This window comes from Armigeres subalbatus, chromosome 1, assembly GCF_024139115.2.
Source record: "Armigeres subalbatus isolate Guangzhou_Male chromosome 1, GZ_Asu_2, whole genome shotgun sequence".
In the NCBI taxonomy this organism is placed as follows: Eukaryota; Metazoa; Arthropoda; class Insecta; order Diptera; family Culicidae; genus Armigeres; species Armigeres subalbatus.
The window spans coordinates 4,915,403-4,936,873 of record NC_085139.1 but is presented as its reverse complement, the minus strand read 5'-3'; the positions used below and the strand labels follow the sequence as shown (position 1 = coordinate 4,936,873).

The 21,471-nt window shown below is 43.8% G+C and overlaps 2 protein-coding genes across 9 annotated transcripts in view; one reads left to right on the top strand and one right to left on the bottom strand.

Moving 5' to 3' along the window:
• LOC134220005 (uncharacterized) overlaps positions 1–21,471 on the bottom strand; it is a 212,489-nt gene that overhangs the window by 30,840 nt on the left and 160,178 nt on the right. The gene's annotated exons all lie outside the window — the stretch shown is intronic.
• Positions 8,413–10,311, top strand: LOC134208022 (splicing factor 3A subunit 3). Its single transcript, XM_062684123.1, has 3 exons — positions 8,413–8,612; positions 8,686–9,381; positions 9,563–10,311. Exons 1-3 carry the CDS (start codon positions 8,517–8,519, stop codon positions 10,223–10,225), a joined length of 1,455 nt encoding a protein of 484 aa, XP_062540107.1. The 5' UTR covers positions 8,413–8,516; the 3' UTR covers positions 10,226–10,311.

The window sequence follows — 21,471 nt, the reverse complement described above, 5'->3', positions numbered from 1 at the left end:
ATGTTCGAAAATTCCAACTCCCATAAGTCTATTAGAATCATTTTGATAATATATGAGTCCTGGCAAAATTTCAGGCAATTCGGTGGCCATTTAGGGGTGGCGCGAAGGCAATTTATGTTTATATGGAAATTTGTATGGGAAAAACTTAAAATTTATTCAAATCCTCCTACAGCTTTTAAATCGTCATGAATTCAAATAAACATCCCCAACCTTCATTTTTGAAATCTATTTGAGCTCAACCAGTGGGTAACTCATTAATTTTGATTTACATTTCCACTGCTACGTTGAGGCTAATTACACCATTTTAGCCATTTATACCATATTCACACTGTCAATAGAACCGTTCAATCCACTCATAACTAATGTGTTATCCGGTGGTCTCATTTATATAGATTCCAAAAAGGGAGTTTGGGGATGTTTATTTGAATTCATCACGATTCGACAGCTGTAGAGATACTTGAATAAATTTTACGTTTTCCCCATACAAATTTCCATATAAACATAAATTGACTTCGCGCCACCCCTAAATGGCCACCGAATTGCCTGAAATTTTGCCAGGACTCCTATATTATCAAAATGATGCTAATAAACATATGGGAGTTCGAATTTTCGAACATTTTTGAAATTTGAACTGCCCTATTCTACAGTGTATGTTTTCTACATCCGAAAAATCCGTAAGTCACCGGCGTCACAGATCTTCTCCTGAATCCGGGCTAGGATAATTTTGCACAGAACTTTGAGAACGGTGTACACAGCAACATAATGCCTCGCCAGTTATCGCATACAGTCAGGTCACCCTTTTTGGGCACCTTTACTAAGATACCTTGCATCCAGTCGACCGGGAAAGTTGCGGTGTCCCAGATATTACGAAATAAACGATGCAGTAGTTGAGCGGATGTCATGGGGTCAGCTTTGAGCTGGGGCTTTATTTGATTACATGCTTTGGATGGCTGTTTGAATCTCTAGCAGTGATGGAGCTTCGGTATTTACGCGTGTTATACGTCGGATCCTAGGCAGATCATGCCGAGGTGGTGATGGCCTGGCTGGCACTTGAAAAAGTTGTTCGAAGTGCTCTAACCAGCGTTTCAGCTGATCAGTTGGGTCGGTCAATAACTGATCATTCGCGTCTTTCACAGGCATCGTTGCATTCATCTTCGCCCCGCTTAAGCGTCATGTCACGGGTTGCGGCGGCTCTCTCTCCTTCGTCGGCCAGAGTCTGCCCACGCTCGCTTGTCCCGTCGACATGAACATTTTACTTCCTTCTCAAGAGCCGCGTATCGTTGACGGGCTAAGACTTTGGCTCCTCTGCTTTTGGATCGCTTTATCGCGGCTCTTCGCTGCTCTATCTTTCTCCAGGTCTCATCGGTGATCCATTGTTTCCCTCTGGGTGCGCAGTTCGCCCAGATTGTTCTCACTGGTGGTGATGAAGGCATTCTTGATGGCGGTCCATTGGTCTTCCACGCTGCCACCTTCCGGAATATCTGCAGCACGCGTCTCCAGTTCTCTAACGAAGGACCGTTTCACCGTGGCATTTTCCAGTCGGCGTGTGTTGAATCGTCGTCCAACTCTCTTTTCCTGCCAACGAATCCGCGCAATGCGCAGGCGTATTTCGCCGATGAGGAGGTGATGATCAGACGCGATATCGGCACTACGGTTATTCCGTACATCAAGAAGGCTCCGTTTCCATTTTCGGCTGATGCAGATGTGGTCGATTTGATTTTCTGTAAAGCCGTCACGGGAGACCCACGTGACCTTGTGAACCGGTCGATGAGGGAAGAGCGATCTCCCAATCACCATGTCGTTATTACCACAAAATTCTGCGAACAGCTCTCCGTTTTCGCTCATGGTTCGAGTTGTCGGATCCGATCTTCGCATTGAAGTCGCCCAAACAGATCTTGATATCATCTTTCGGAATTCTATCTACGACGGCATTGAGTTGACTGTAGAAGTTCTCTTTGTCTTGCAGATCGGCAGCATCGGTTGGCGCATAACATTGGATTATAGTAAGGTTTCGGACCCGTGAAGTCTGGCAACGATTATCCTTTCACTTATAGGTTCCCACTTCATAAGCGCAGAGTGTGCCTCCGCGATGCCGGGGAGCGTGTTCACCTCGTAAACCAGAGTATAGCAGAACTTGTTCCGACGGCATTCTGTGTTCTCCAAAGTTTGGCCAACGGACTTCACTCAGTCCCAGGATCTCAAGATTCATGCGGCGTGCCTAATTGGGAAGTTTTGCCAATTTACCCTGCTGGGCTAGGGTTAAAACGTTCCATGTTTCTATTCGTGTCCGTTGTTTCGCGCTAAGAATCGTTGTCGTAAAATCAGTCCGTATTCTTTCATTATCGGATTCTCGAACAAATTGATGTTTCGGGAACAGTAGGTTGTTGGCCCAAGGTTCCCTATCCACCGGGATGGGGCTGCCATCTTAGGTATAGCTTCCGGGGAATAGCATTTCATACTCAGCCGCTGGATGCCAGAACAGACGCTGTTGGAGCCGCACCTCCTTGATGGACAGACGCTCGATCAGTCGGGTCAAATTTGTTTAAAGTCCCACCCAACACCAGGACTAGGCTAGTGCGCTTTGTGCGGCACACGGTCGTTTTGATAGGGCCTGCTTGGGGACACATGCAGCTTTTTATAGAAGTTCAACAGAGCCCACTGTCGAACCCCACCACATCCTAGGCAGACCCCACAGGACGCACCCTCTCACTCTAGCTGATGTCAGAAGGACAACAGTGCCCAGGCTGCACTACCAGCTAAGTACGCAACCCTTAGCTGGTGGTCAATAATTGTCATCGGAAGACCCGTGGAAGCGTGAGTATTGGAACTTGTGAGGACCAGAGCCCAAGGATCGTAGCCCAAATGTTTACTATGCGCTGTAATAATTCAAAAATGGCTAGATGGTCCACTATTGGTTGGGGGTCCACTATGGAGCACTTCACCCTATTTTGGGCAACTCTGAAAAATGCACATTTTCCAAAAACTATCGATCAGTTTTAACGTTGTTAGAAAACCGACATATATTTAATCTAATTGATTAAAAACCTTAAGGTGTCCATATTGCCCCTTGATCCCTTATTTCCATTAATTATTATTAACAACTTCATATGCTTTGAGGACCATGTACATAAAATGATAATAATACATTATATTTGTTTTGCTAATATAGAGTCCATAAAGCTTATTTTTCACCATTTTGTCAATAACATACCTCAAAATAATTTTGCTTAAGAGTTACATGAAAACATGCGGATATTTTCCATCTAGTTTCGTTTGTAGAAGTTAAATGATTTGTTAGTGATGGTATCACTGTCTCAATTCACTAAAAATGTAATTAAATTTAAGTAATTTAAATATACAAACACATAGATTTTAACTGAATTGGAATAATAGTTTACGCATACCCGTGTGAGTGATAATAATTCCGTCCACTAGAGGGACGGACCAAAATAGAGTTATGAAATAATTATTTCATACTCAGAACTTATTTTTGTAAATTGCTCTCATGATGTTTCTTGGCACAATTTTTCATTAGCGATTGATGCAAAAAATAGACTTCTGTCTGAGTTCATATATATTTTTCATCATTCATGACAGTAGTATTACGAAAAGAATATAGATATTGTTTTTCTTGTTTCATTTAAATTTCACTACATTTCTTTTAGTAGGCATATGACATGTGAGTAAGTTTTATTAGACACAAGTAAGGTCGTCATAAATGAGATTTTAAAGCCTACCTGATTTTATAGTGGAATTATGACATATTTTGAGTGTATTTAATCACCATTTGGTCACATACACTCAAAATAATTTTCACTTAGAGCTGTCGTGACCGGACGAGGTTTCTAAGCTCGACCGTTCGCCGCAAATAATACTCAGCAAACTGATTTCCGTCGTCGATCTGTTTTATACAACTCGAGAAACCAAAAACATTTGTGCGTTATTTACCATGGAGCTCAAATTAGCTCAATACACGTTGATTCGAGTTACTCAATAAATGAGTGCTATCATTAGAACATATGTCAAATGACATTTCAAGGATTGATGGTAATGGATTTTGCTATTATAATTTTATCATAACATTAATGCCAATCTTATCCACTACATTCTCCCCTCCTCTACTCTTGAGGTGTTTTATTGCAAATTTCATTGAGGTACCCTCATTGCAAATCTTTGATCCAAGACAAACATTATTAACCAATCCTTATGAATCAATCTTCATTGAAAATATGGCAATCCAATACAAATCTCATCCAAATCCAATCCGCATCAAGTCCGAATTAAATCCAAATCCAATCCAAATCAATCATCCGAATGCAATCCAATCCAAATCCAATCCAAATTCAGATTCAATCCAATTCCAATCCAATCCAAAACCAACTCAAATCTAATCGAAAGCTAACCAAATATGATCGAATCCAAATTAAATCCAATCCAGATTCAATCCACCCAATCCAATCCAAATCTACAATCGAAACCAATCCAAATATAATCCAATCTTAATTCAATCCAAATCCCATCCAAATCCAACTCAAATTAAAATCCAAATCAATCCAAATAAAGTCTAATCCAAATCCAATCCAAATTCATTCCAAATCAATCCAAATCTATTCGAAAGCCAATCCAAATATAATCAAATCCAACTCCAATCCAAATCCAATCCAAATCCAGATTCAATCTAATTCAATCCAATCCAAATCTAATCGAAATCCATTCCAAATATAATCCAATCTTAATTCAATCCAAATCCAATCCAAATCTTATCCAAATTTAAATCTAACTCAAAAATTAAATCCAAATAAAATCTAATCCAATTCAAATTCAATCCAACCAATCCAAACCCAAATCCAATCCAAATTCAATCCAAAACCAATTTAAATAAAATCTAATCCAAATTCAATCCAGGTCGAATCCAAATCCTATCCAAATCCAATTTAAATTTAATTCAAATCCAATCCAAATCCAAAAAAATGACATCCAAATCCAATACAATCACAAATCCAAAAATTCAATTCAAAACCAACCGAAATCCAATCCATATTCATTCCAATCTAAATCCAGTCCAAATAAAGAATAAAATTTAATCCAAATCTAATCCAATACAAAACTAATCCAAAACCAAACCAAAATTCGATTCAAATCAAATCAAAAATCCATTCCAACTCCAGTCCAATTTTTATTTTTCTCATTGTGGCATATTTTTTTCAACCTCTGCCCTTCCGTTAGGGGACGCTAGCATTCCTACCGGGGACGCTAGCATTCCTACCGGGGACGCTAGCATTCCTCATTGTTTTTATTTGTTTTTCATTTTGCCTTTCATTTTTGCTTTCTTCAATGTGCCATCTTTTTTGCAACTTTCTTGTCACCCAGCCTCCTCCTCTGCCCTTCCGTTTGGGAGCATACCGGAGACGCTAGCATTTCTCATTGTTTTTTGTTTTCATTTTGCACAACTTTTTGCTTTTAATTTTTGTTTTCCTCCATGTGCCATTTTTTTTTGCCCCTTTCTTGTCACCCGGCCTACTCCTCTGCCCTTCCGTCAGGGAGCCTACCGGAGACCGCTAGCATTCCTCATTGTTTTTTTTTGTTTTTTTATTTTGCCCACTTTTTTGCCCTTTATTTTTGTTTTCCTCAATGTGCCCCTTTTTTTTGCACCTTTCTTGTCACCCGGCCTACTCCTCTGCCCTTCCGTCAGGGAGCCTACCGGAGACCGTTAGCATTCCTCATAGTTTTTTTTTTTTGTTTTTTTATTTTGCCAACTTTTTTGCCTTTAATTTTTGTTTTCCTCAATGTGCCATTTTTTTTGCACCTTTCTTGTCACCTGGCCTACTCCTCTTGCCCTTCCGTCAGGGAGCCTACCGGAGACGCTAGCATTCATCATTGTTTTTTTTTGTTTTTCATTTTGCCAACTTTTTTGTCTTTAATTTTTGCTTTCCTCAATGTGCCATCTTTTCTGCACCTTTCTTGTCACCCGACCTACTCCTCTGCCCTTCCGTCAGGGAGCCTACCGGGGACGCTAGCATTTTTATGTCATTTTTCATCTTATCTTCTATTTCTAACAATGCCTTCCTTCCTTACCTGACCTCGATAACATTATATTCCGAAATTCCAGATAAAACAACAAACAACAATATTCCAACACTACCGGCTGCGTAATTGTCGTGACCGGACGAGGTTTCTAAGCTCGACCGTTCGCCGCAACAATACTCAGCAAACTGATGTCCGTCGTCGATTCGTTTTGACACGAACTCGAGAAAACCAAAAACATTTGTGCGTTATTTACCATGGAGCTCAAATAAGCTCAATACACGTTGATTCGAGTTACTCAATAAATGAGTGCATATCATTAGAACATATGTCAAATGCAGATTTCAAGGGATTGATGGTAATGGCATTTTGCTATTATAATTTTATCATAACATCTAATGCCAATCTTATCCACTACAGAAGCTGCTTGAAAACATATGCAGATATTTTCCATGTAGTTTCGTGTGTAAAAGTTAAATGATTTATTAGTGATGGCACTCATTATTTTCAATTCAATAGAAATAAAAACAAAATTTAAGTGAATTTTGTTTGGCCATGTAATTACATTTTAAGTGAAACTTTGATATTTTTTTTCTATAGTATCCCTATTAGTGATCTGTATCCCGTCCACTAGAAGCGGACGAGGGCAAAAATAGGAGTAGAATACTATTTCATACTCAAACATTTTGCTTCGCAAATCGTTCTCATAATGCTTTTGCAAAATGTTTCATTAGCGATAGTTGATAAACATACATTTCGCTCTGAGAACCCCACTCATATTATTTTCATACAATAATTTTGAGTAGAATTCACTAGAAGAGTATATAGATATTATTTTAAATATTTTCTAATAAATTCCACTACATTTCTTATTAAGATGTACTTTGTGGTTTGAGTAAGTTTTATTTGATTCCAGTAAGTCAGATGAAAGTTTCGATTTTTAAAGTCTACATGACTTTTTATAGTGGAATTAAAGTGACAATTATTTTGAGTGTATCTAATCGACCGAAAGCATAAATAAGCAATAGACGAATCCAAGTAAAAATAAGAAGAAGACACACGACGGTGTTAACTTTGACAGATCCTACAGCACAGCATAGGAAGATCATTTTAAAATGCTTATAATAAATTCTAGATAAATTGTAATTAAAATCTGATTAATGTAGGGTACGGAAAAAGTTCTGAATTACATATTCGGAAGCTTATCTCAATTTTTTGAATATTTTCCAAAAATGTATCTATCATACAGTTCGGAACTTTTTCCGTATCATACTTCAATCAGATTTTAATTAGGGTAAAATGCCCAATAGTGGACCCCCTAGTAGCGAAATTTTGCTCTTTTTGTCAAGAAGAGTAGAAATTTTCAACATATGAATTCTGCTTGACATCTAATACCAAGTCCTGCATCTCCTCTTCACGATACATACATAAAACACTCAAATACACGATGTTATTCGTTGAAATTAACATTTTAAAGTCTGACTGAATTCGCCCTATAGTAGACCCTGGGGTCCATAATAGGAATTTGCTTCCTATAGTCGACACATCATTTTGGTTTTTATGTTTCCGTTTCGGGACGTTCTTCTTCCCTATTATGGACCCCCAAAGTATTCCTATAATGTACACTCTCGTGTTTATTTTTTATGGAATTGTAAAAAATCATTTATTTTACTTTCCATAGCATTTCCAATGCATGTAATCAAATCATAGGACTGTAAGGTAGGTTCTCCCGATGGAATTTCATAGCAAAATGTTGACATTGTGCTGTAATAATACAAAAATGGCTGGAGGGTCCACTATTGGTTGGGGGTCCACTATTGGGCACTTTACCCTACATTTTGTCTAGAATTTATTATAAGCATTTTAAAATGATCTTCCTATGCTGTGCTGTAGGACCTGTCAAAAGTTAACACCGTCGTGTGTCTTCTTCTTATTTTTACTTGGATTCGTCTATAAATGTTAATTGATTTTATATTCATGTTCTCAACTCTTTTGGTAAAAAAATATAAAACAATTTGAATAAAATTTGCTGAGCGTGTAGTTTTCAATTCTCTCTCACTCCTGCTGCGCTTCTCATCGAACGTGGCTCGCAAAAGTTCACTCACATTCATTTCCTCACGACTCACGACTCCGTAGATCGCCCTCAATGTAAATAAATGCTAAGGTATGGAAATCCATATATTGTGTGCGTGCCTTTCGTGTATGGCGAAAAATCTTTCACTACTACATTCAAACGAGCTCCCATAAGAAGCCGTGCAAATATGTACGTCACCATTTGCTGTTTACATTTTCCATCATCTACTATAATACACTTGCATTTGGTCTTCTTCCTCACCTTCTATCTATACTCATTGGATCGCCCTCACTTGCTACTGCGTTCACTCTCGCTGTCATTCGTGGTTGAGCTGTCAAATCGTTTGCATCGCGTTTCGTTGTTTGTTGTGAGGAAAAATTTGAAGCAAATCAATTTTCTCCATTTACCACCGTAAAAAATGGAAACAATCTTTGAAATTCAGCGCCGGTTGCACGAGGAGTGCGACCGCTTGGTGATGGCCATGTCCGAGGAACTGCAAACGCCGAAAAAAACGGTAAGTTTGGATCTAAAAATGTTCCTTTCTTGAAAGCGATTTCGTGTGTTTACGCTTCGGCTCTTATTTCTAGACCAAGGAAAAGGTTCTGGCCGACCATCGGATCAAAATCTATCTGGAGCGGTACCAGAGTTGCAGCAAATCGCTGCTGGAGTTGTACCAAGATAAAGATGGCGAGCGCAAGCAGGAAATCACCAACATGAGCGTGAACGAGTTCAAAGAGTTTTACAGCCAGTTCAATTCGCTGGTGGAGTTCCATCAGAATCATGGCAACAATGTGGCCGTTCCGGCGTCGATTGAATTTTCCAAGTTGCGGGAACAGTTGAACGATCCCGCCTACCTGGCGGAGGTGGTTAAATTCAGTGATGTGGAAAACTACGGCCAGTATTTGGATCTGCATGAGTGCTTCGACAATTACATCAATCTGAAGGGGGTGGATAAAATCGATTATATCACGTACTTGTCGGAATTTAACAAATTCTCGGACGTCCCGCGGAAACAGAAGAACGTTAGGTTCAAGAAGTACCTGGAGTTGTTGCACGACTATTTGTATGGCTTTATAACGAGAAGTCGGCCGCTGTTCTTCGAATTGGAGCACACGGTGAAGAGGAACGAGCTGCAGTTCGAGGATATGTGGAAGAACGGCGAGGCTCCCGGATGGGAGCGCGGAAAGGATTGCGAGGAAGATGCGTTGATAAATTTGAATGAGTTTTCCAAATGGGAGGATTTGAACTACTTGGGGTTGGACCGATTGAAATCTGCTTTGCAGGTGAGAACTTTTCCATGAATTGAATTTTGGTATGAATACACTGATCCCACATATATGGGTCACTTTGTAACAATTATTAGTCACTCCATTTTGCATGCTGATCAAATTGAAATGACCCACATTAGTGTGTGACCCATGATTGTGGGGTCAGTGTACTAATGATTAATAATTTTCACCGTAGGCAATGGGAATGAAGTGTGGCGGAACACTGGAAGAACGCGCTCAGCGTTTGTTCGCCTGCAAGGAGGACAAGAACAAGGAGAACGAACATAAGCGGCTGATGTACAATCAGAAGGACAAGGACATCGCCTTGTTGGAGTTCAAAATCACCAAACTAGCCGAATTGGTGGACGACCAGATCTACGAAACCAAGATCAATCTGCAGCGCAAACAGGCGCGATACACCCTGGATGAGAGCGATGAGGATAGTATGGATGAGGTCGAATCCGACGACGACGATGGAATTCCATACAATCCAAAAAATTTGCCGCTCGGGTACGACGGAAAACCCATCCCCTACTGGCTGTACAAGTTGCACCAGCTGCATTTTACGTACGAGTGCGAAATTTGCGGCAACTACAAGTACAACGGACCGAAAGCGTTCCAGAACCACTTTTCCGAGTGGCGACATGCGCACGGAATGCGCTGTTTGGGTATTCCAAACACGGCTCACTTTGCCAACATTACCAAGATCGAGGACGCGCTGATGCTGTGGGACAAGGTCAAGGAGCAGACCTTCTCCAAGATGTGGGTTCCCGCCAACGAGGAGGAATTCGAGGACTCGCGGGGTAACATTCTCAGCAAGAAGGTCTACCTGGATCTGCAGAAACAGGGACTGCTGTAGGGATAGATCGGTTCGAACTTAGGAAAAGATAAAAGCGAGTGCATTTCTAATAATAACAGTGGTGTGGCGCCAACATTACTAAGATATTTGATCGCCGGTAGTTTTCGCTTTTCTGTTTTATAATCGTGAGGTGATGACAGAGTCCCACCAAAGGTACCGACCAATCACGGTACGATTAGCGTGCTTGGCGGTTTTCACCATTCGGTGCCAAATTGGTTTAAATTTAGTTTCGATTGCTGTTGACGGTGGAAAGTTTCAAGGCGCTGAGCTTTGATCGCTTGAAAGACAGTGAAATATTACGAGACGGAAGAAAGAAAATGTCTCTTTTTTCGTTTGATCTGGCGGATACGAATCATGTATTCGGTTTGTTTTGTCAACGATGCGAATTGTTTATTCTGTAGAGCCATGATTTAGGAGGATGGCTGTTGCTGATTGTGACCGTGCTCATTATGTGAAAAACGAACGGATCGTGCATGAATCAAGAAGGATTCAACATGATGTTGGTAGCTCAACGCCGGAAAAGTGGGGGGTTAATGAATTGCGTTCGACGCGGCAATTTTTTTTTTTATATGTGATATACTGTGATATACGCATAACTGTCCCGTGTACATAGGAAATCCCAGCAAACATGGGACAAATATGCGTATGACGGCAGTATATTTATAATCAAATATTATTCCCTTCCCTATGATTGTTATCTTGATGCGATGGGTGGCCTTACGCCATTAGCACTAAGATGACAACCAAAGACATATCCAGTCGTGGTGGTATCACATGTTGACTATTTTTGTTTGGTACCGCGGCACACATCTGGCATTAACGCACTGATTTTGCAGTCGTAACGTGTACCCCGATATAGAAAAGACGGACGTAGTTCTACGTCAAAAAATCCCATTCAGTTTCTATGATGAAGCATTGGGCAACATGTTCCATGTGAGTCGAAAAAACTGGTTTGGTATATTTTGAGCGCCTATTATGACAATAGGCATATCATTTTCATTTATTTAGTCTACATCTAAACAGATAAAACTGAATCAATAATTTGACGCCACAATACACGGTTCGAGGCCGCATCTCTCCATCCTCGGATACGCCCCACGCTCACCTAGTCGTTTTGCACCTGGTCTGCCCATATCGCTCGCAGCGCTCCACGCCGTCTCGTACCTGCCGGATCGGAAGCGAACACCATCTTTGCAGGGTTGCTGTCCGGCATGGGCATATCCTGCCATCGTACCCTTCCGACTTTAGCTACCTTCTGGATACTGCGTTCGCCGTAGAGTTGGGCGAGCTCGTACATTCTTCGCCGCCACACACCGTCTTCTTGCACACCGCCAAAGATGGTCCTAAGCACCCGTCTCTCGAATACTCCGAGTGCTTGCAAGTCCTCCTCGTTTCATGTCCGTAGAGAACAACCGGTCTCAGTAACGTCTTGTACATGACACATTTGGTGCGGTGGCGAATCTTTTTTGACCACAGTTTCTTCTGGAGCCCGTAGTAAGCCCAACTTCTACAGATGATGCGTCTTCGTATTTCACGACTAACATTGTTATCAGCCGTTAGCAAGGATCCGAGGTAGACGAATTCCTCGACCACCTCGAAGGTATCCCCATCTATCGTAACACTGCTTCCCAGGCGGGCCCTGTCGCGCTCGGTTCCACCAACTAGCATGTACTTTGTCTTCGACACATTTACCACCAGTCAATTTTTGTTGCTTCACGTTTCATGCGGGTGTACAGTTCTACCACCTTTGCAGATGTTCGGCCGACTATGTCCATGTCATCCGCGAAACAAATAAATTGAGTAGATCTGTTGAAAATCGTACCCCGCCTGTTACCCCGGCTCTCCGCATGATTCCTTCTAGCCCAATGTTGAACAATAGGCACGAAAGTCCATCACCTTGTCATAGTCCTCGGCGTGTACTCATCTCCTTCACTGCCTGTACTCTCAGCGCCATTCAAATGTTCCTCGTAGTGCTGCTTCCACCTTTCGACCACCTCACGTTCGTCCGTCAAGATGCTCCCATTCTTATCCCGGCACATTTCGGCTCGCGGCACGAAGCCTTTGCGGGATGCGTTGAGCTTCTGATAGAATAGCGCAGCTGTTCCATCTCCTCGCACTCCGCTTCTTCCAGGCGGCGATTCTTCTCGTAAAAAAGGCGAGTCTGCTGTCTCCGCTTCCGTCTAAAACGTTCCACGTTCTGCCGGGTACCTTGCTGCAGCGCGACCGCTCGTGCTGCGTCCTTCTCCTCCAGGCCAGTATATCATTGCCGGCGACTTGAATGCCAAACATCAAGCCTGGGGCAACAGTCGCGGCAATCGAAACGGCACCATCTGGAGCAACGACATGAAGGAAGGCCACTACACGATCCTGAGCCCGGATTCCCCCCACTCGGCTGAGTCGGTCCGGTGCCCACGCAACGCTCGACCTCTACGTAACAAACCTGAGTGACCACGTCTCGCAGCCGGTTGTATACCAGGAGCTCAGTTCGGATCACTATCCGGTGGTGGCGGAACTGGGCTCCTCGGTCAATCGGCACCAGCAGTTACGGCGGAACTACCACCGAGTGAACTGGCAGCGTTTCCAGCAGTGCGTCGATAACACCGTCGACTACGAGGTGCGTCCGGAGACGCCGGAAAGTATCGACCGCCAGCTGTGCGCTATCGTGGAGGCGATCACGGCGGCCCGAGAGCAACACGTACCGACGGCTCGGCAGGTAAGCAACTCCTTAAACATCCGATACACTCACAAAGATTTGATTCGATTGCGGAATGTCACTCGCAGGCAGTTTCAGCGTACTGGACTGCCTGAGCTTAAAACACGCTGCAATCGAATCACAAAAATTATCAAGGCCAGAATGGTGGACCACAAAATAACGACTTCTCGAATAAGATCCGCACTCTCCCAGATTATGCTAAGCCGTTCTGTAAAATGACCAAAATTCTAAAATCCAAGCCTCAGCCCATTCCACCTTTGATCCCACTAGACAATAATGGCTCTAAGGGATCGCTTGATAACTCCTGCAGAGAAGGTCGCTGAAATAGGTCGTCACTTCGTCAGCTCACACAATCTTGGACAGAACATCGTCAGTCCACACGAAGCAGCCGTCAACGAGCATGCTAACAACATCCATTTGATTCCCAACGACTTCTCGGAGGAGTTGGAGATCTCAGCTGACGAATTGACGGCCTATATCAAATCGTCGAAGAACATGAAGGCCCAGGCTTCGACAGCATCCTGAATCTCGAGCTCAAACACATGAGTGCTCCGTTCTTTGAGCACCTCTCGCTGATCTTTAATCAGTGTCTCCGGCTCAGCTACTTCCCATCGTCCTGGAAGTCAGCGAAAGTCATCCCCATCCGGAAGCCTGGGAAGGATCCTTCCTCCCCAAAGTTATCGACCCATCAGCCTTCTCTCAGGATTATCCAAACTATTCGAAAAAGCTATTCATCATCAGTTTCTTGAGTCTGCCGAAAATCTCAACATCTTGCTCGAGGAACAGTTTGGTTTCCGACGCGGTCGGTCAACTGTACACCAACTGACCCGAGTTACCAACGTCCTCAGACGGAACAAGTTTGTCTCGAAAACATCCGCCATGGCCTTACTCGATGTCGAGAAGGCATTTGACAATGTATGGCATGATGGCCTGGTGTACAAACTACAACGCTACAATCTTCCCAGCTACCTGGTGAAAATCATCAACAATTACCTGTCGGCAAGGACATTCCGGGTCTCAATCAGCGGAGCGAGTTCCAATGCGCACAACATCGTCGCAGGCGTTCCCCAGGGCAGTATCCTCGGGCCCCTGCTTTTCAATCTGTTCACCTCCGACATGCCAGAACCTCCAGAAGGCGGCATTCTGTCTCTGTTCGCAGATGACACATCCATCGTCTACAACGGTAGAGTGATCAGAGCGCTAGTGGCAAAACTCCAACGAGGCCTGGATGCCCTGACAGAGTACCTCACCAGTTGGAAGATCTGTATCAACGCGTCGAAGACCCAGGTCATTATTTTCCCCACTCCAAATCCCTAAACTTGTTCCGCCTGGGGACTGTAAAATCATCCTCAATGGCACGACTGTGGAATGGGCCAATGAGGCCGGCTACCTTGGCTTGACCCTCGACAGCAAGCTTATTTTCAGGCAACAGGTTGACAAAACGGTGACAAAGTGTAACGTCTTGTTGAAACTACTGTACCCTCTGATCAACCGCCGGTCGTCATTGTCCCTGAAAAATAAGCTTGCTGTCTACAAGCAAATCATCCTCCCTGTGATCGAATATGGCATGCCGGTCTGGGAGAGCTGCGCTAAAACCCACCACCTCAAACTTCAACGGGTCCAAAACAAATTCCTGAGGATGATCTTCAACACCCCTCCCAGGACAAGAACATCCGAGGTCCTCCGTCTGGCCGGAATAAAAACCTTACATGAACGCTTTGGTGAGTGTAAAGAAAAGTTTAGGGTCCGTTGCTTGCATTCGGATCTGGCTCCAATTAGGGCGCTAGTTCCAATCTAGGCTATCAAATTTTTTTTTTATTGTAAATATTAGTGTACATAGTAGTTAGGTTATCAAATTTTAAAAAAACACACCAGCGCCTCCTAAAGGCCGTCATGATACATTATATGTTAAAAATTAAGTAATAGCATAATAATAATAATAATAATAATAACAATAATTGAAATTGAAGTTGGAGGGCCAAGCCGGCCGATCACTGTACATGTATAAAATGATTGTAGAACAAAACATGTTTTAAATAAAGAAGAATTTTACTACTACTACTACTCCTTCTCCTCCAGAATCTGTCTGCACTCTTCGTCGAACTAATCGTTCCGTCGACTTCGACCCATATACCCGACGTTGTTCTCCGCGGCGTCGTTAATGGCAGCATTCACTGTATTCCAGAGCATTGCTCAAGTGGGGCCCCATCGAGCTCATCTTCCGGTAACGCTGCCTCGAGATGCTGCGCGTATGCAGTGGCAACATTTGGTTGCTCCAGTCGCTCTAGGTCGTACCGTGGCGGTCGTCGGTACCGAACATTGTTGATGACGGATAGTTTTGGACGCAGTTTAACCATCACCAGATAGTGGTCAGAGTCGATGTTAGCGCCACGATATGTCCTGACGTCGATAATGTCGGAGAAGTGCCGTCCATCAATCAGAACGTGGTCGATTTGTGATTCTGTCTGCAGTGGTGATCTCCAGGTGTACCGATACGGGAGGCTGTGTTGGAAGTAGGTGCTGCGAATGGCCATATTCTTGGAGGCGGCGAAATCGATTAGTCGTAGGCCGTTTTCGTTCGTCAGCCGGTGAGCGCTGAACTTTCCAATAGTCGGTCTAAACTCCTCCTCTTGGCCAACCTGAGCGTTCAAATCTTCTATTAGATGATTTTGACGTCGTGGCTTGGGCAGCTGTCGTACTCACGTTCCAGCTGCGCGTAGAATGCATCCTTATCATCATCAGTGTCATCATCCGGAGTGTGGGCTATGGACGTTGATTATGCTGAAGTTGAAGAACCGGCCTTTGATCCTCAACCTGCACATTCTTTCATTGGTCGGCCACCACCCGATCACGCGCCTTTGCATATCGCCAGTGGCGTCGCGTAACCTCACTTTTTACCTGTGCACTGACCCAAAAATGAAAATTATGGTATTTTGAAAGCTCAAATGTAAAATAAAATTATCAGACTCGTTTAAACTAATCAAATCTAGTTATTGTATGCATTTCCGCACACCAATTCCTCAAATTTAAACCCAGTGCATAGGTAGATTGAGGTTAGGGAAACGCCACTGCATATCGCCCATCACTATGAAAGCTGTTCCCAGCTCGTGTGTGTTATCGTAGCTCTGGAAGATAGTATGATTACCTCTAAACGTTTGCACTATTGATCCCTTCCAACAAACCTCCTGCAGCGCTACGATGCCGAATCTGCGGCCCTTGAGCACATCGGCGAGTATGCGTGTGCTCCCGATGAAGTTGAGAGATTTGCAGTTCCACGAACCGAGTTTCCAATCGCTAGTCCCTTTTCGTCGCAGTGGTCTTCGCCGATGGTTTCGGTTCGTACTCTTTTGTTGATTATTCGTAGCGTAAGTTTTATAAAGACTGACTTGTAGCGCCTGACACCAAACCCCTAAATTTCTAGAGAACCATGGTGCACAGTTTCACTCAGAGTCCGTTGCTGGTACTATGACGATGATCAGCCGCCCCTAGCATGGAGTACAGACGCTCGATAAGATATGCACCTCCAAAAAGGAGCAAACCCCTTTCCTGTCAGCATAGGGACCATAGTTCCACCGGGGCTGGTTACCGAGTTATCTTATAAGGTTGTTCGTATCCCAGCCAGCACCGCTTGGATGTAGGGATGGGAGTTGCTGGGTAAGAGGCTAAGAACCGTTCTAGGTTCCGTCCTTGCTTTCTGTGCCAGCATCCTAGCTTTGAGGCAAGCAGCGCGTAGCGTACTGAGCCTGTCGTTCCACCAGTAAGCTGGACGCCGATTGCTTCTCGGTTCTAGTTTTCGTGGCATTGTAGCGTCGCAAGCCCTTACCATCATTCTTGTTAGCTCGGCCGCATCAATGATCTCGGTACTGCTGTCCGGTCGAAGTGCCTCAACGAATAGGTCTTTGTTAAAGGCTTTCGTTTTCCACCTCCGTTCACTGGTTATCCTTCTTCGTGTTGCACCAGGATTTCGTTGGCCAATACGGTAGCAAATCAACTCCCCAGTCCATACTTGCCACCAACGAAGGACTGCAGAACGTGATGTCGATGATAGACTCCCTCCCATCTCTCCGAAATTTGCTCACCGAGCCTTCATCACACAATCGTACATCTAGCTTCGCTAAAGCTACCTGCAGCATATATCCCCTTGTGTTGGTCACTCGACTGCGCCATTCCACAGCTCAGGCATTGAAGTCACCTCCTATGACTACCGGCCTTCGTCCGATCAGCTTATAGGTTAACTAATCCAATATCTGGCCACCTGGTCCACCTTGTAGGTGCATAGCAGCTGCATATGAAGACGCCGTTAATTTTGGCAATCACGAAGCCTTCGCATGAACTCTCCACCACTTCTTGAATAGGAAATTTGCCCATGACTTGTATCGCAGCCAAACCCGTTCTATCTGTCACCCAGTTGCCGTTATCAGGGGGACTCGATACGGCTCTGCAATTATCGCGACATCGCACATCGTTTCTGCTGTAGACTGCCATAACAGTTGCTGTGCGGTTTCACAATGATTCAGATTAATCTGAATTATCTGCTGGCCTGGGATCGCCCTCTTGTAGGCATTTGTAGCCACCCGTCTGATGGTCATTTCCGTCATCTGAAGTGCAAACCATACATTTCGGTCTTTGCGTGCAGTCTTTCGTAATATGACCTGTTTCCCCACATTTCCAGCACATGTTAGATCTGTCTGGACCTTTACAAGCTCCTGCCCGGTGTCCAAAGCCCAAACACTTGAAGCATCTCTACGCAGATTTGCTCACTTCTGGGGCGGCTTTCAATGGGCATTTCGACCATCCAACCGTCAGTTTGCCTACTTTCAGTGCCTTATGAACAGCGGTTACTGGCAGACGAATCATCGCTGTCTATGTGCCTCCGTACGCCTTCTTAATCCGGATCGACATTTGCATCTCGCCTAGATTGCACTGCGCCTGTAGTGCACCCCGCAGCTCTTCTTCCGACGTCTAGGTCTCTGCACAAAATCACCATCTCTGGAGTTAAGGCTTTGACCTCCACCTCTGAACCCAATGATTTCGCAATGCGCTCCTGCATAACCGAGCTGTGAACCGCAGGGTCCTTCTTACACTCAAAGAGCATCTTTCCGGTTTGTGTGCGCCTGGTCCTTATCACGTTTTCACCCAAGTCCCTCAACTCAGGATCTTCTCTAATTTTTTGAGAAGTGTAGCGTCGTTAGCCTTGACTAGTACAGCTTCCCCCTTCGGCGTCTTTTTACGAGGTGGAGGCTTTTCTGTCCCGTTCTTCTCCATTTTCCTTGCCTCTTTTCGCTTCAGCTGTTTTTTCTCTCTTCTTCTTCTGACTTAGTACAGTACTCCATCCTTCTCCCTGTGGAGTAGCGTCTGTCCCTTCGACGGCGACAGCTTTCGCCCGTGTCTGCCTCTTGAGTCCGCCTGGCCTGTCATCTCCCGGTGAGGTTCTTGCCTTTTTGGGAGTCATGGAGGCTGGTGAACTCTCCACCCCGAGCAGTTTCCTTTGCCCCTGCTTCTTAGGATATAACGGAAATGTCCCGATACCTCCCTGTTCCGGCGGAACTGCAACAGCATGTGCCTTAGTTTGTGCCAATGCGCGCTCCGCTACATCGGCCCTCAGCGCTGCTGTATCGAATTCGTTCACTGCCGATAATAACGCCTTACGGATCCTGTGAACCATGTCCTTAATCTCCTTATGGACGTTGTTCCTCCCATCCACGAAATTGTGGAGTTCCTCCACCAATCTCTTCGCGGCCACTATTTTCGGCTTTTGTGGGGGCTTGTCCAGCTCGCTCTGCCCTGGCCGTTGCTCCTGCAGCTGCAGTTGTTCCTGCTTCTTCTGCTCCTTTTGCTCCTGCTTCTGCCGCTGTTGTTGCTGTAGCACTACTGCCACTGACGGCGGTGATCTCACCAACCCACTACTGGCGAACGGATTCGCCGCTCCTGCATCTATATACTTCTGCTTGTTGAATTATTCATTCTATAGGGTCCCCCTTCAAACCGTTATCTCCACCCGTCGTACGTAGTCGCTTATGATCCATGGATTATCTTTGCAAGCAGTGAGGTCCATGCGAGAGTTGACACGGACGCACTTATGGCCGTGTTCAGAGCCGATCGCGCAATCGGGAAAATCTCAACCGAGCCTAGTACCAAGAAACTTGGTGAACGAGTATTGAACGTATTCGGAGGACTGCTAGTTTTTTACCGGGACGGAGGCGGCCGTACTGTTGGCCCACCCGCCATTTCAAGCCGGTGTCACCCTTCCTTACTCAGGGAGTAGAACAGCACGACCGTCAGCCCAATGTCGTCGTTTCCAATCCACTATCCAGATTCTGTCCGTCATCGTAAGCCGTGACAAGTATATCGTAATTAGGACCTTACACCCAACCAGAGGATGGCAGATTTTAATACAGTTCTGCACAAGAACCTTACAGAAACTGTATAATAATTGGGCATATACAATTCTGTAAGCTTTTTATACAAATATTGTATTAAAATAATACAGATTTGTATTATTTTAATACAATATTTGTATAAAAAGCTCATAGAATTGTATATGCCCAGATTTTATACAATAATTGTCATATTTGTTTTTTGGGTGTACTGGTATCGATCCTGTGCCGGTTGGCACTCCTGTTGATGGGGCTGAAGTGCTTTGGAAGCGGCACGGGTCGCTTGTACAGAGCTGCTGGTATACATGTGGGTTTTGTAGAGATTCAACAGAGCCCACTATCACCTCCGCCACGTCCCCTAGGCAGATTCCGCTTGGGCTGGCTGGGAACCAGTGAACTGGTACCAGGGCCCGGTCATCTCTCGAGAGAAACGCCGATTGGTGGTTTTTCATTCCACCTCATGTGTGTGTGTGCACAAAATAATTTCACTAATTTTTTAGGCACATATCTTCAACCGATTTGCTTGCAACAATGGGCAGTTATAACCAAAATATATTTTTTTACAAGGAAAATTTTCACTCGCTTTTTAGGCACTTACTCCTTGCTTACTTGCTCGCAACAAGTTTCATTCGACGCAGAATCTTATCCAATTGTTTCCTATTGAAAATTGGACAGATCGGACAATGGGTTTCGAAATTATGGCCAAAATCATTTTTTTACGTAAAAAAACGGTTGTGCAAATCTCGGTTAAAGTTCGTTAGCTAAAATATCGGTTGACTGGACGTATGATTACGGCGGCTCCTTTGAGTGCCACAGTAAACAAATTGCTTTTTCAGCAGAGATTTCAGCAGATAGTCACGAACCGAGCGCTCGGCTGTGCGGATCTCGGCAAAAGAATAAAAAAATGCCGAGTCGAACAAAGTGTGTACAAAATTCTCACCCATTTTCAGGCACTTATGCTAAACCGATTTTCTCGCAACAAGTAGTTTCTCATAACCTAAGACTCATAACTTATGGCAAAAATACTATTTTCATAACACACGAGAAAGGCTCCATCACCGCTAGGTGGATTAATCTGGGGTTTTACTTAAAATAATTGGAAGCTCTTTCATGACTTCCTTTGCAAATTCTTTTAGAAATTAGTTAAAGTCGCTCTCGTTCGCGTGGCCAACATCTAGTGGTTTTTTTTTCAAATATTACGTAACACGAAAAACGTTGTTTTCAAGAGACCCCCACTCCCTCGTATCCGTAACAATTTTCCGAAACAATTTTCAAAATTACCCCCACCCCTATGCGTAACACGTACAAAATGCTGTTTTTTGAAAAAATCTCATTTTTGTTAGAATTTGATACATGATACGATCAAATATTATGTATATTATATTGTATGCTATTTTAAGGATATTTAAAATTTATCAAAAATAATAAATATTGTTTTCTCTGTTACGCGTAACAATTTTTCGAAGGACCCCCACCCCCTAAATAATCGTAACAAAAATTAAACAACCCCCCACCCCGTATTGCGTTACGTTATATTTGAACAGGCCCTTACCTTGGACCTAGTAGCCAAAGTACCGATACTATATGTGTCAAGTCGATGTTGATGATGATGATGATGATGATGATACTACCATCTATTGTAGCAAGGCACCTGCCGATAGCACTGGTCATATCTGACAAACGATTTGATCATGATTATGTTATTGTTTGTATTCAATTAAACCCCTGTATGAAGGACCAACTGGGGTGGTTCCATAAGCAGAGACACTTATGCGAATCCACGGGATGAATAGAGAATCTCCTTCCAGAAGAAAGTTCGTACATACAATAATATAATCTAGCCCTCGTTTCCCAGATTGACCCAATAGATGGGGAGAAGAGCCCGCCCTTTATCCACGAAATGTTAACAATAGGAAGTTGGCGATTCCACTCTTCCTATCCAAATCGCTTCAATCGGGTGCCCTGACGGTTGTTTTTTTTTGCATATGGCATATAGTTATATAGTTTCAAAAAAATTAATAAATATATATAATGGAATTCTCTCACCAAGTCAATTTGTATGCCCTGGAGAGGGGGGAGCTTTCTTCAACACCAGCAAGTTTTAGATTTATGCTTTCTTCAGAGATGGAAACCCAATAGTTTGGCAAGGGCTGTCC

Bases quoted from the DNA above. Each gene is read 5' to 3' on its own strand.
- LOC134208022 (XM_062684123.1), top strand. From the start codon at position 8,517: ATGGAAACAATCTTTGAAATTCAGCGCCGGTTGCACGAGGAGTGCGAC. The intron at 8,613-8,685 runs GTAAGTTTGGAT...TCTTATTTCTAG, and splicing joins TGCAAACGCCGAAAAAAACG to ACCAAGGAAAAGGTTCTGGC. The intron at 9,382-9,562 runs GTGAGAACTTTT...TTTTCACCGTAG, and splicing joins GATTGAAATCTGCTTTGCAG to GCAATGGGAATGAAGTGTGG.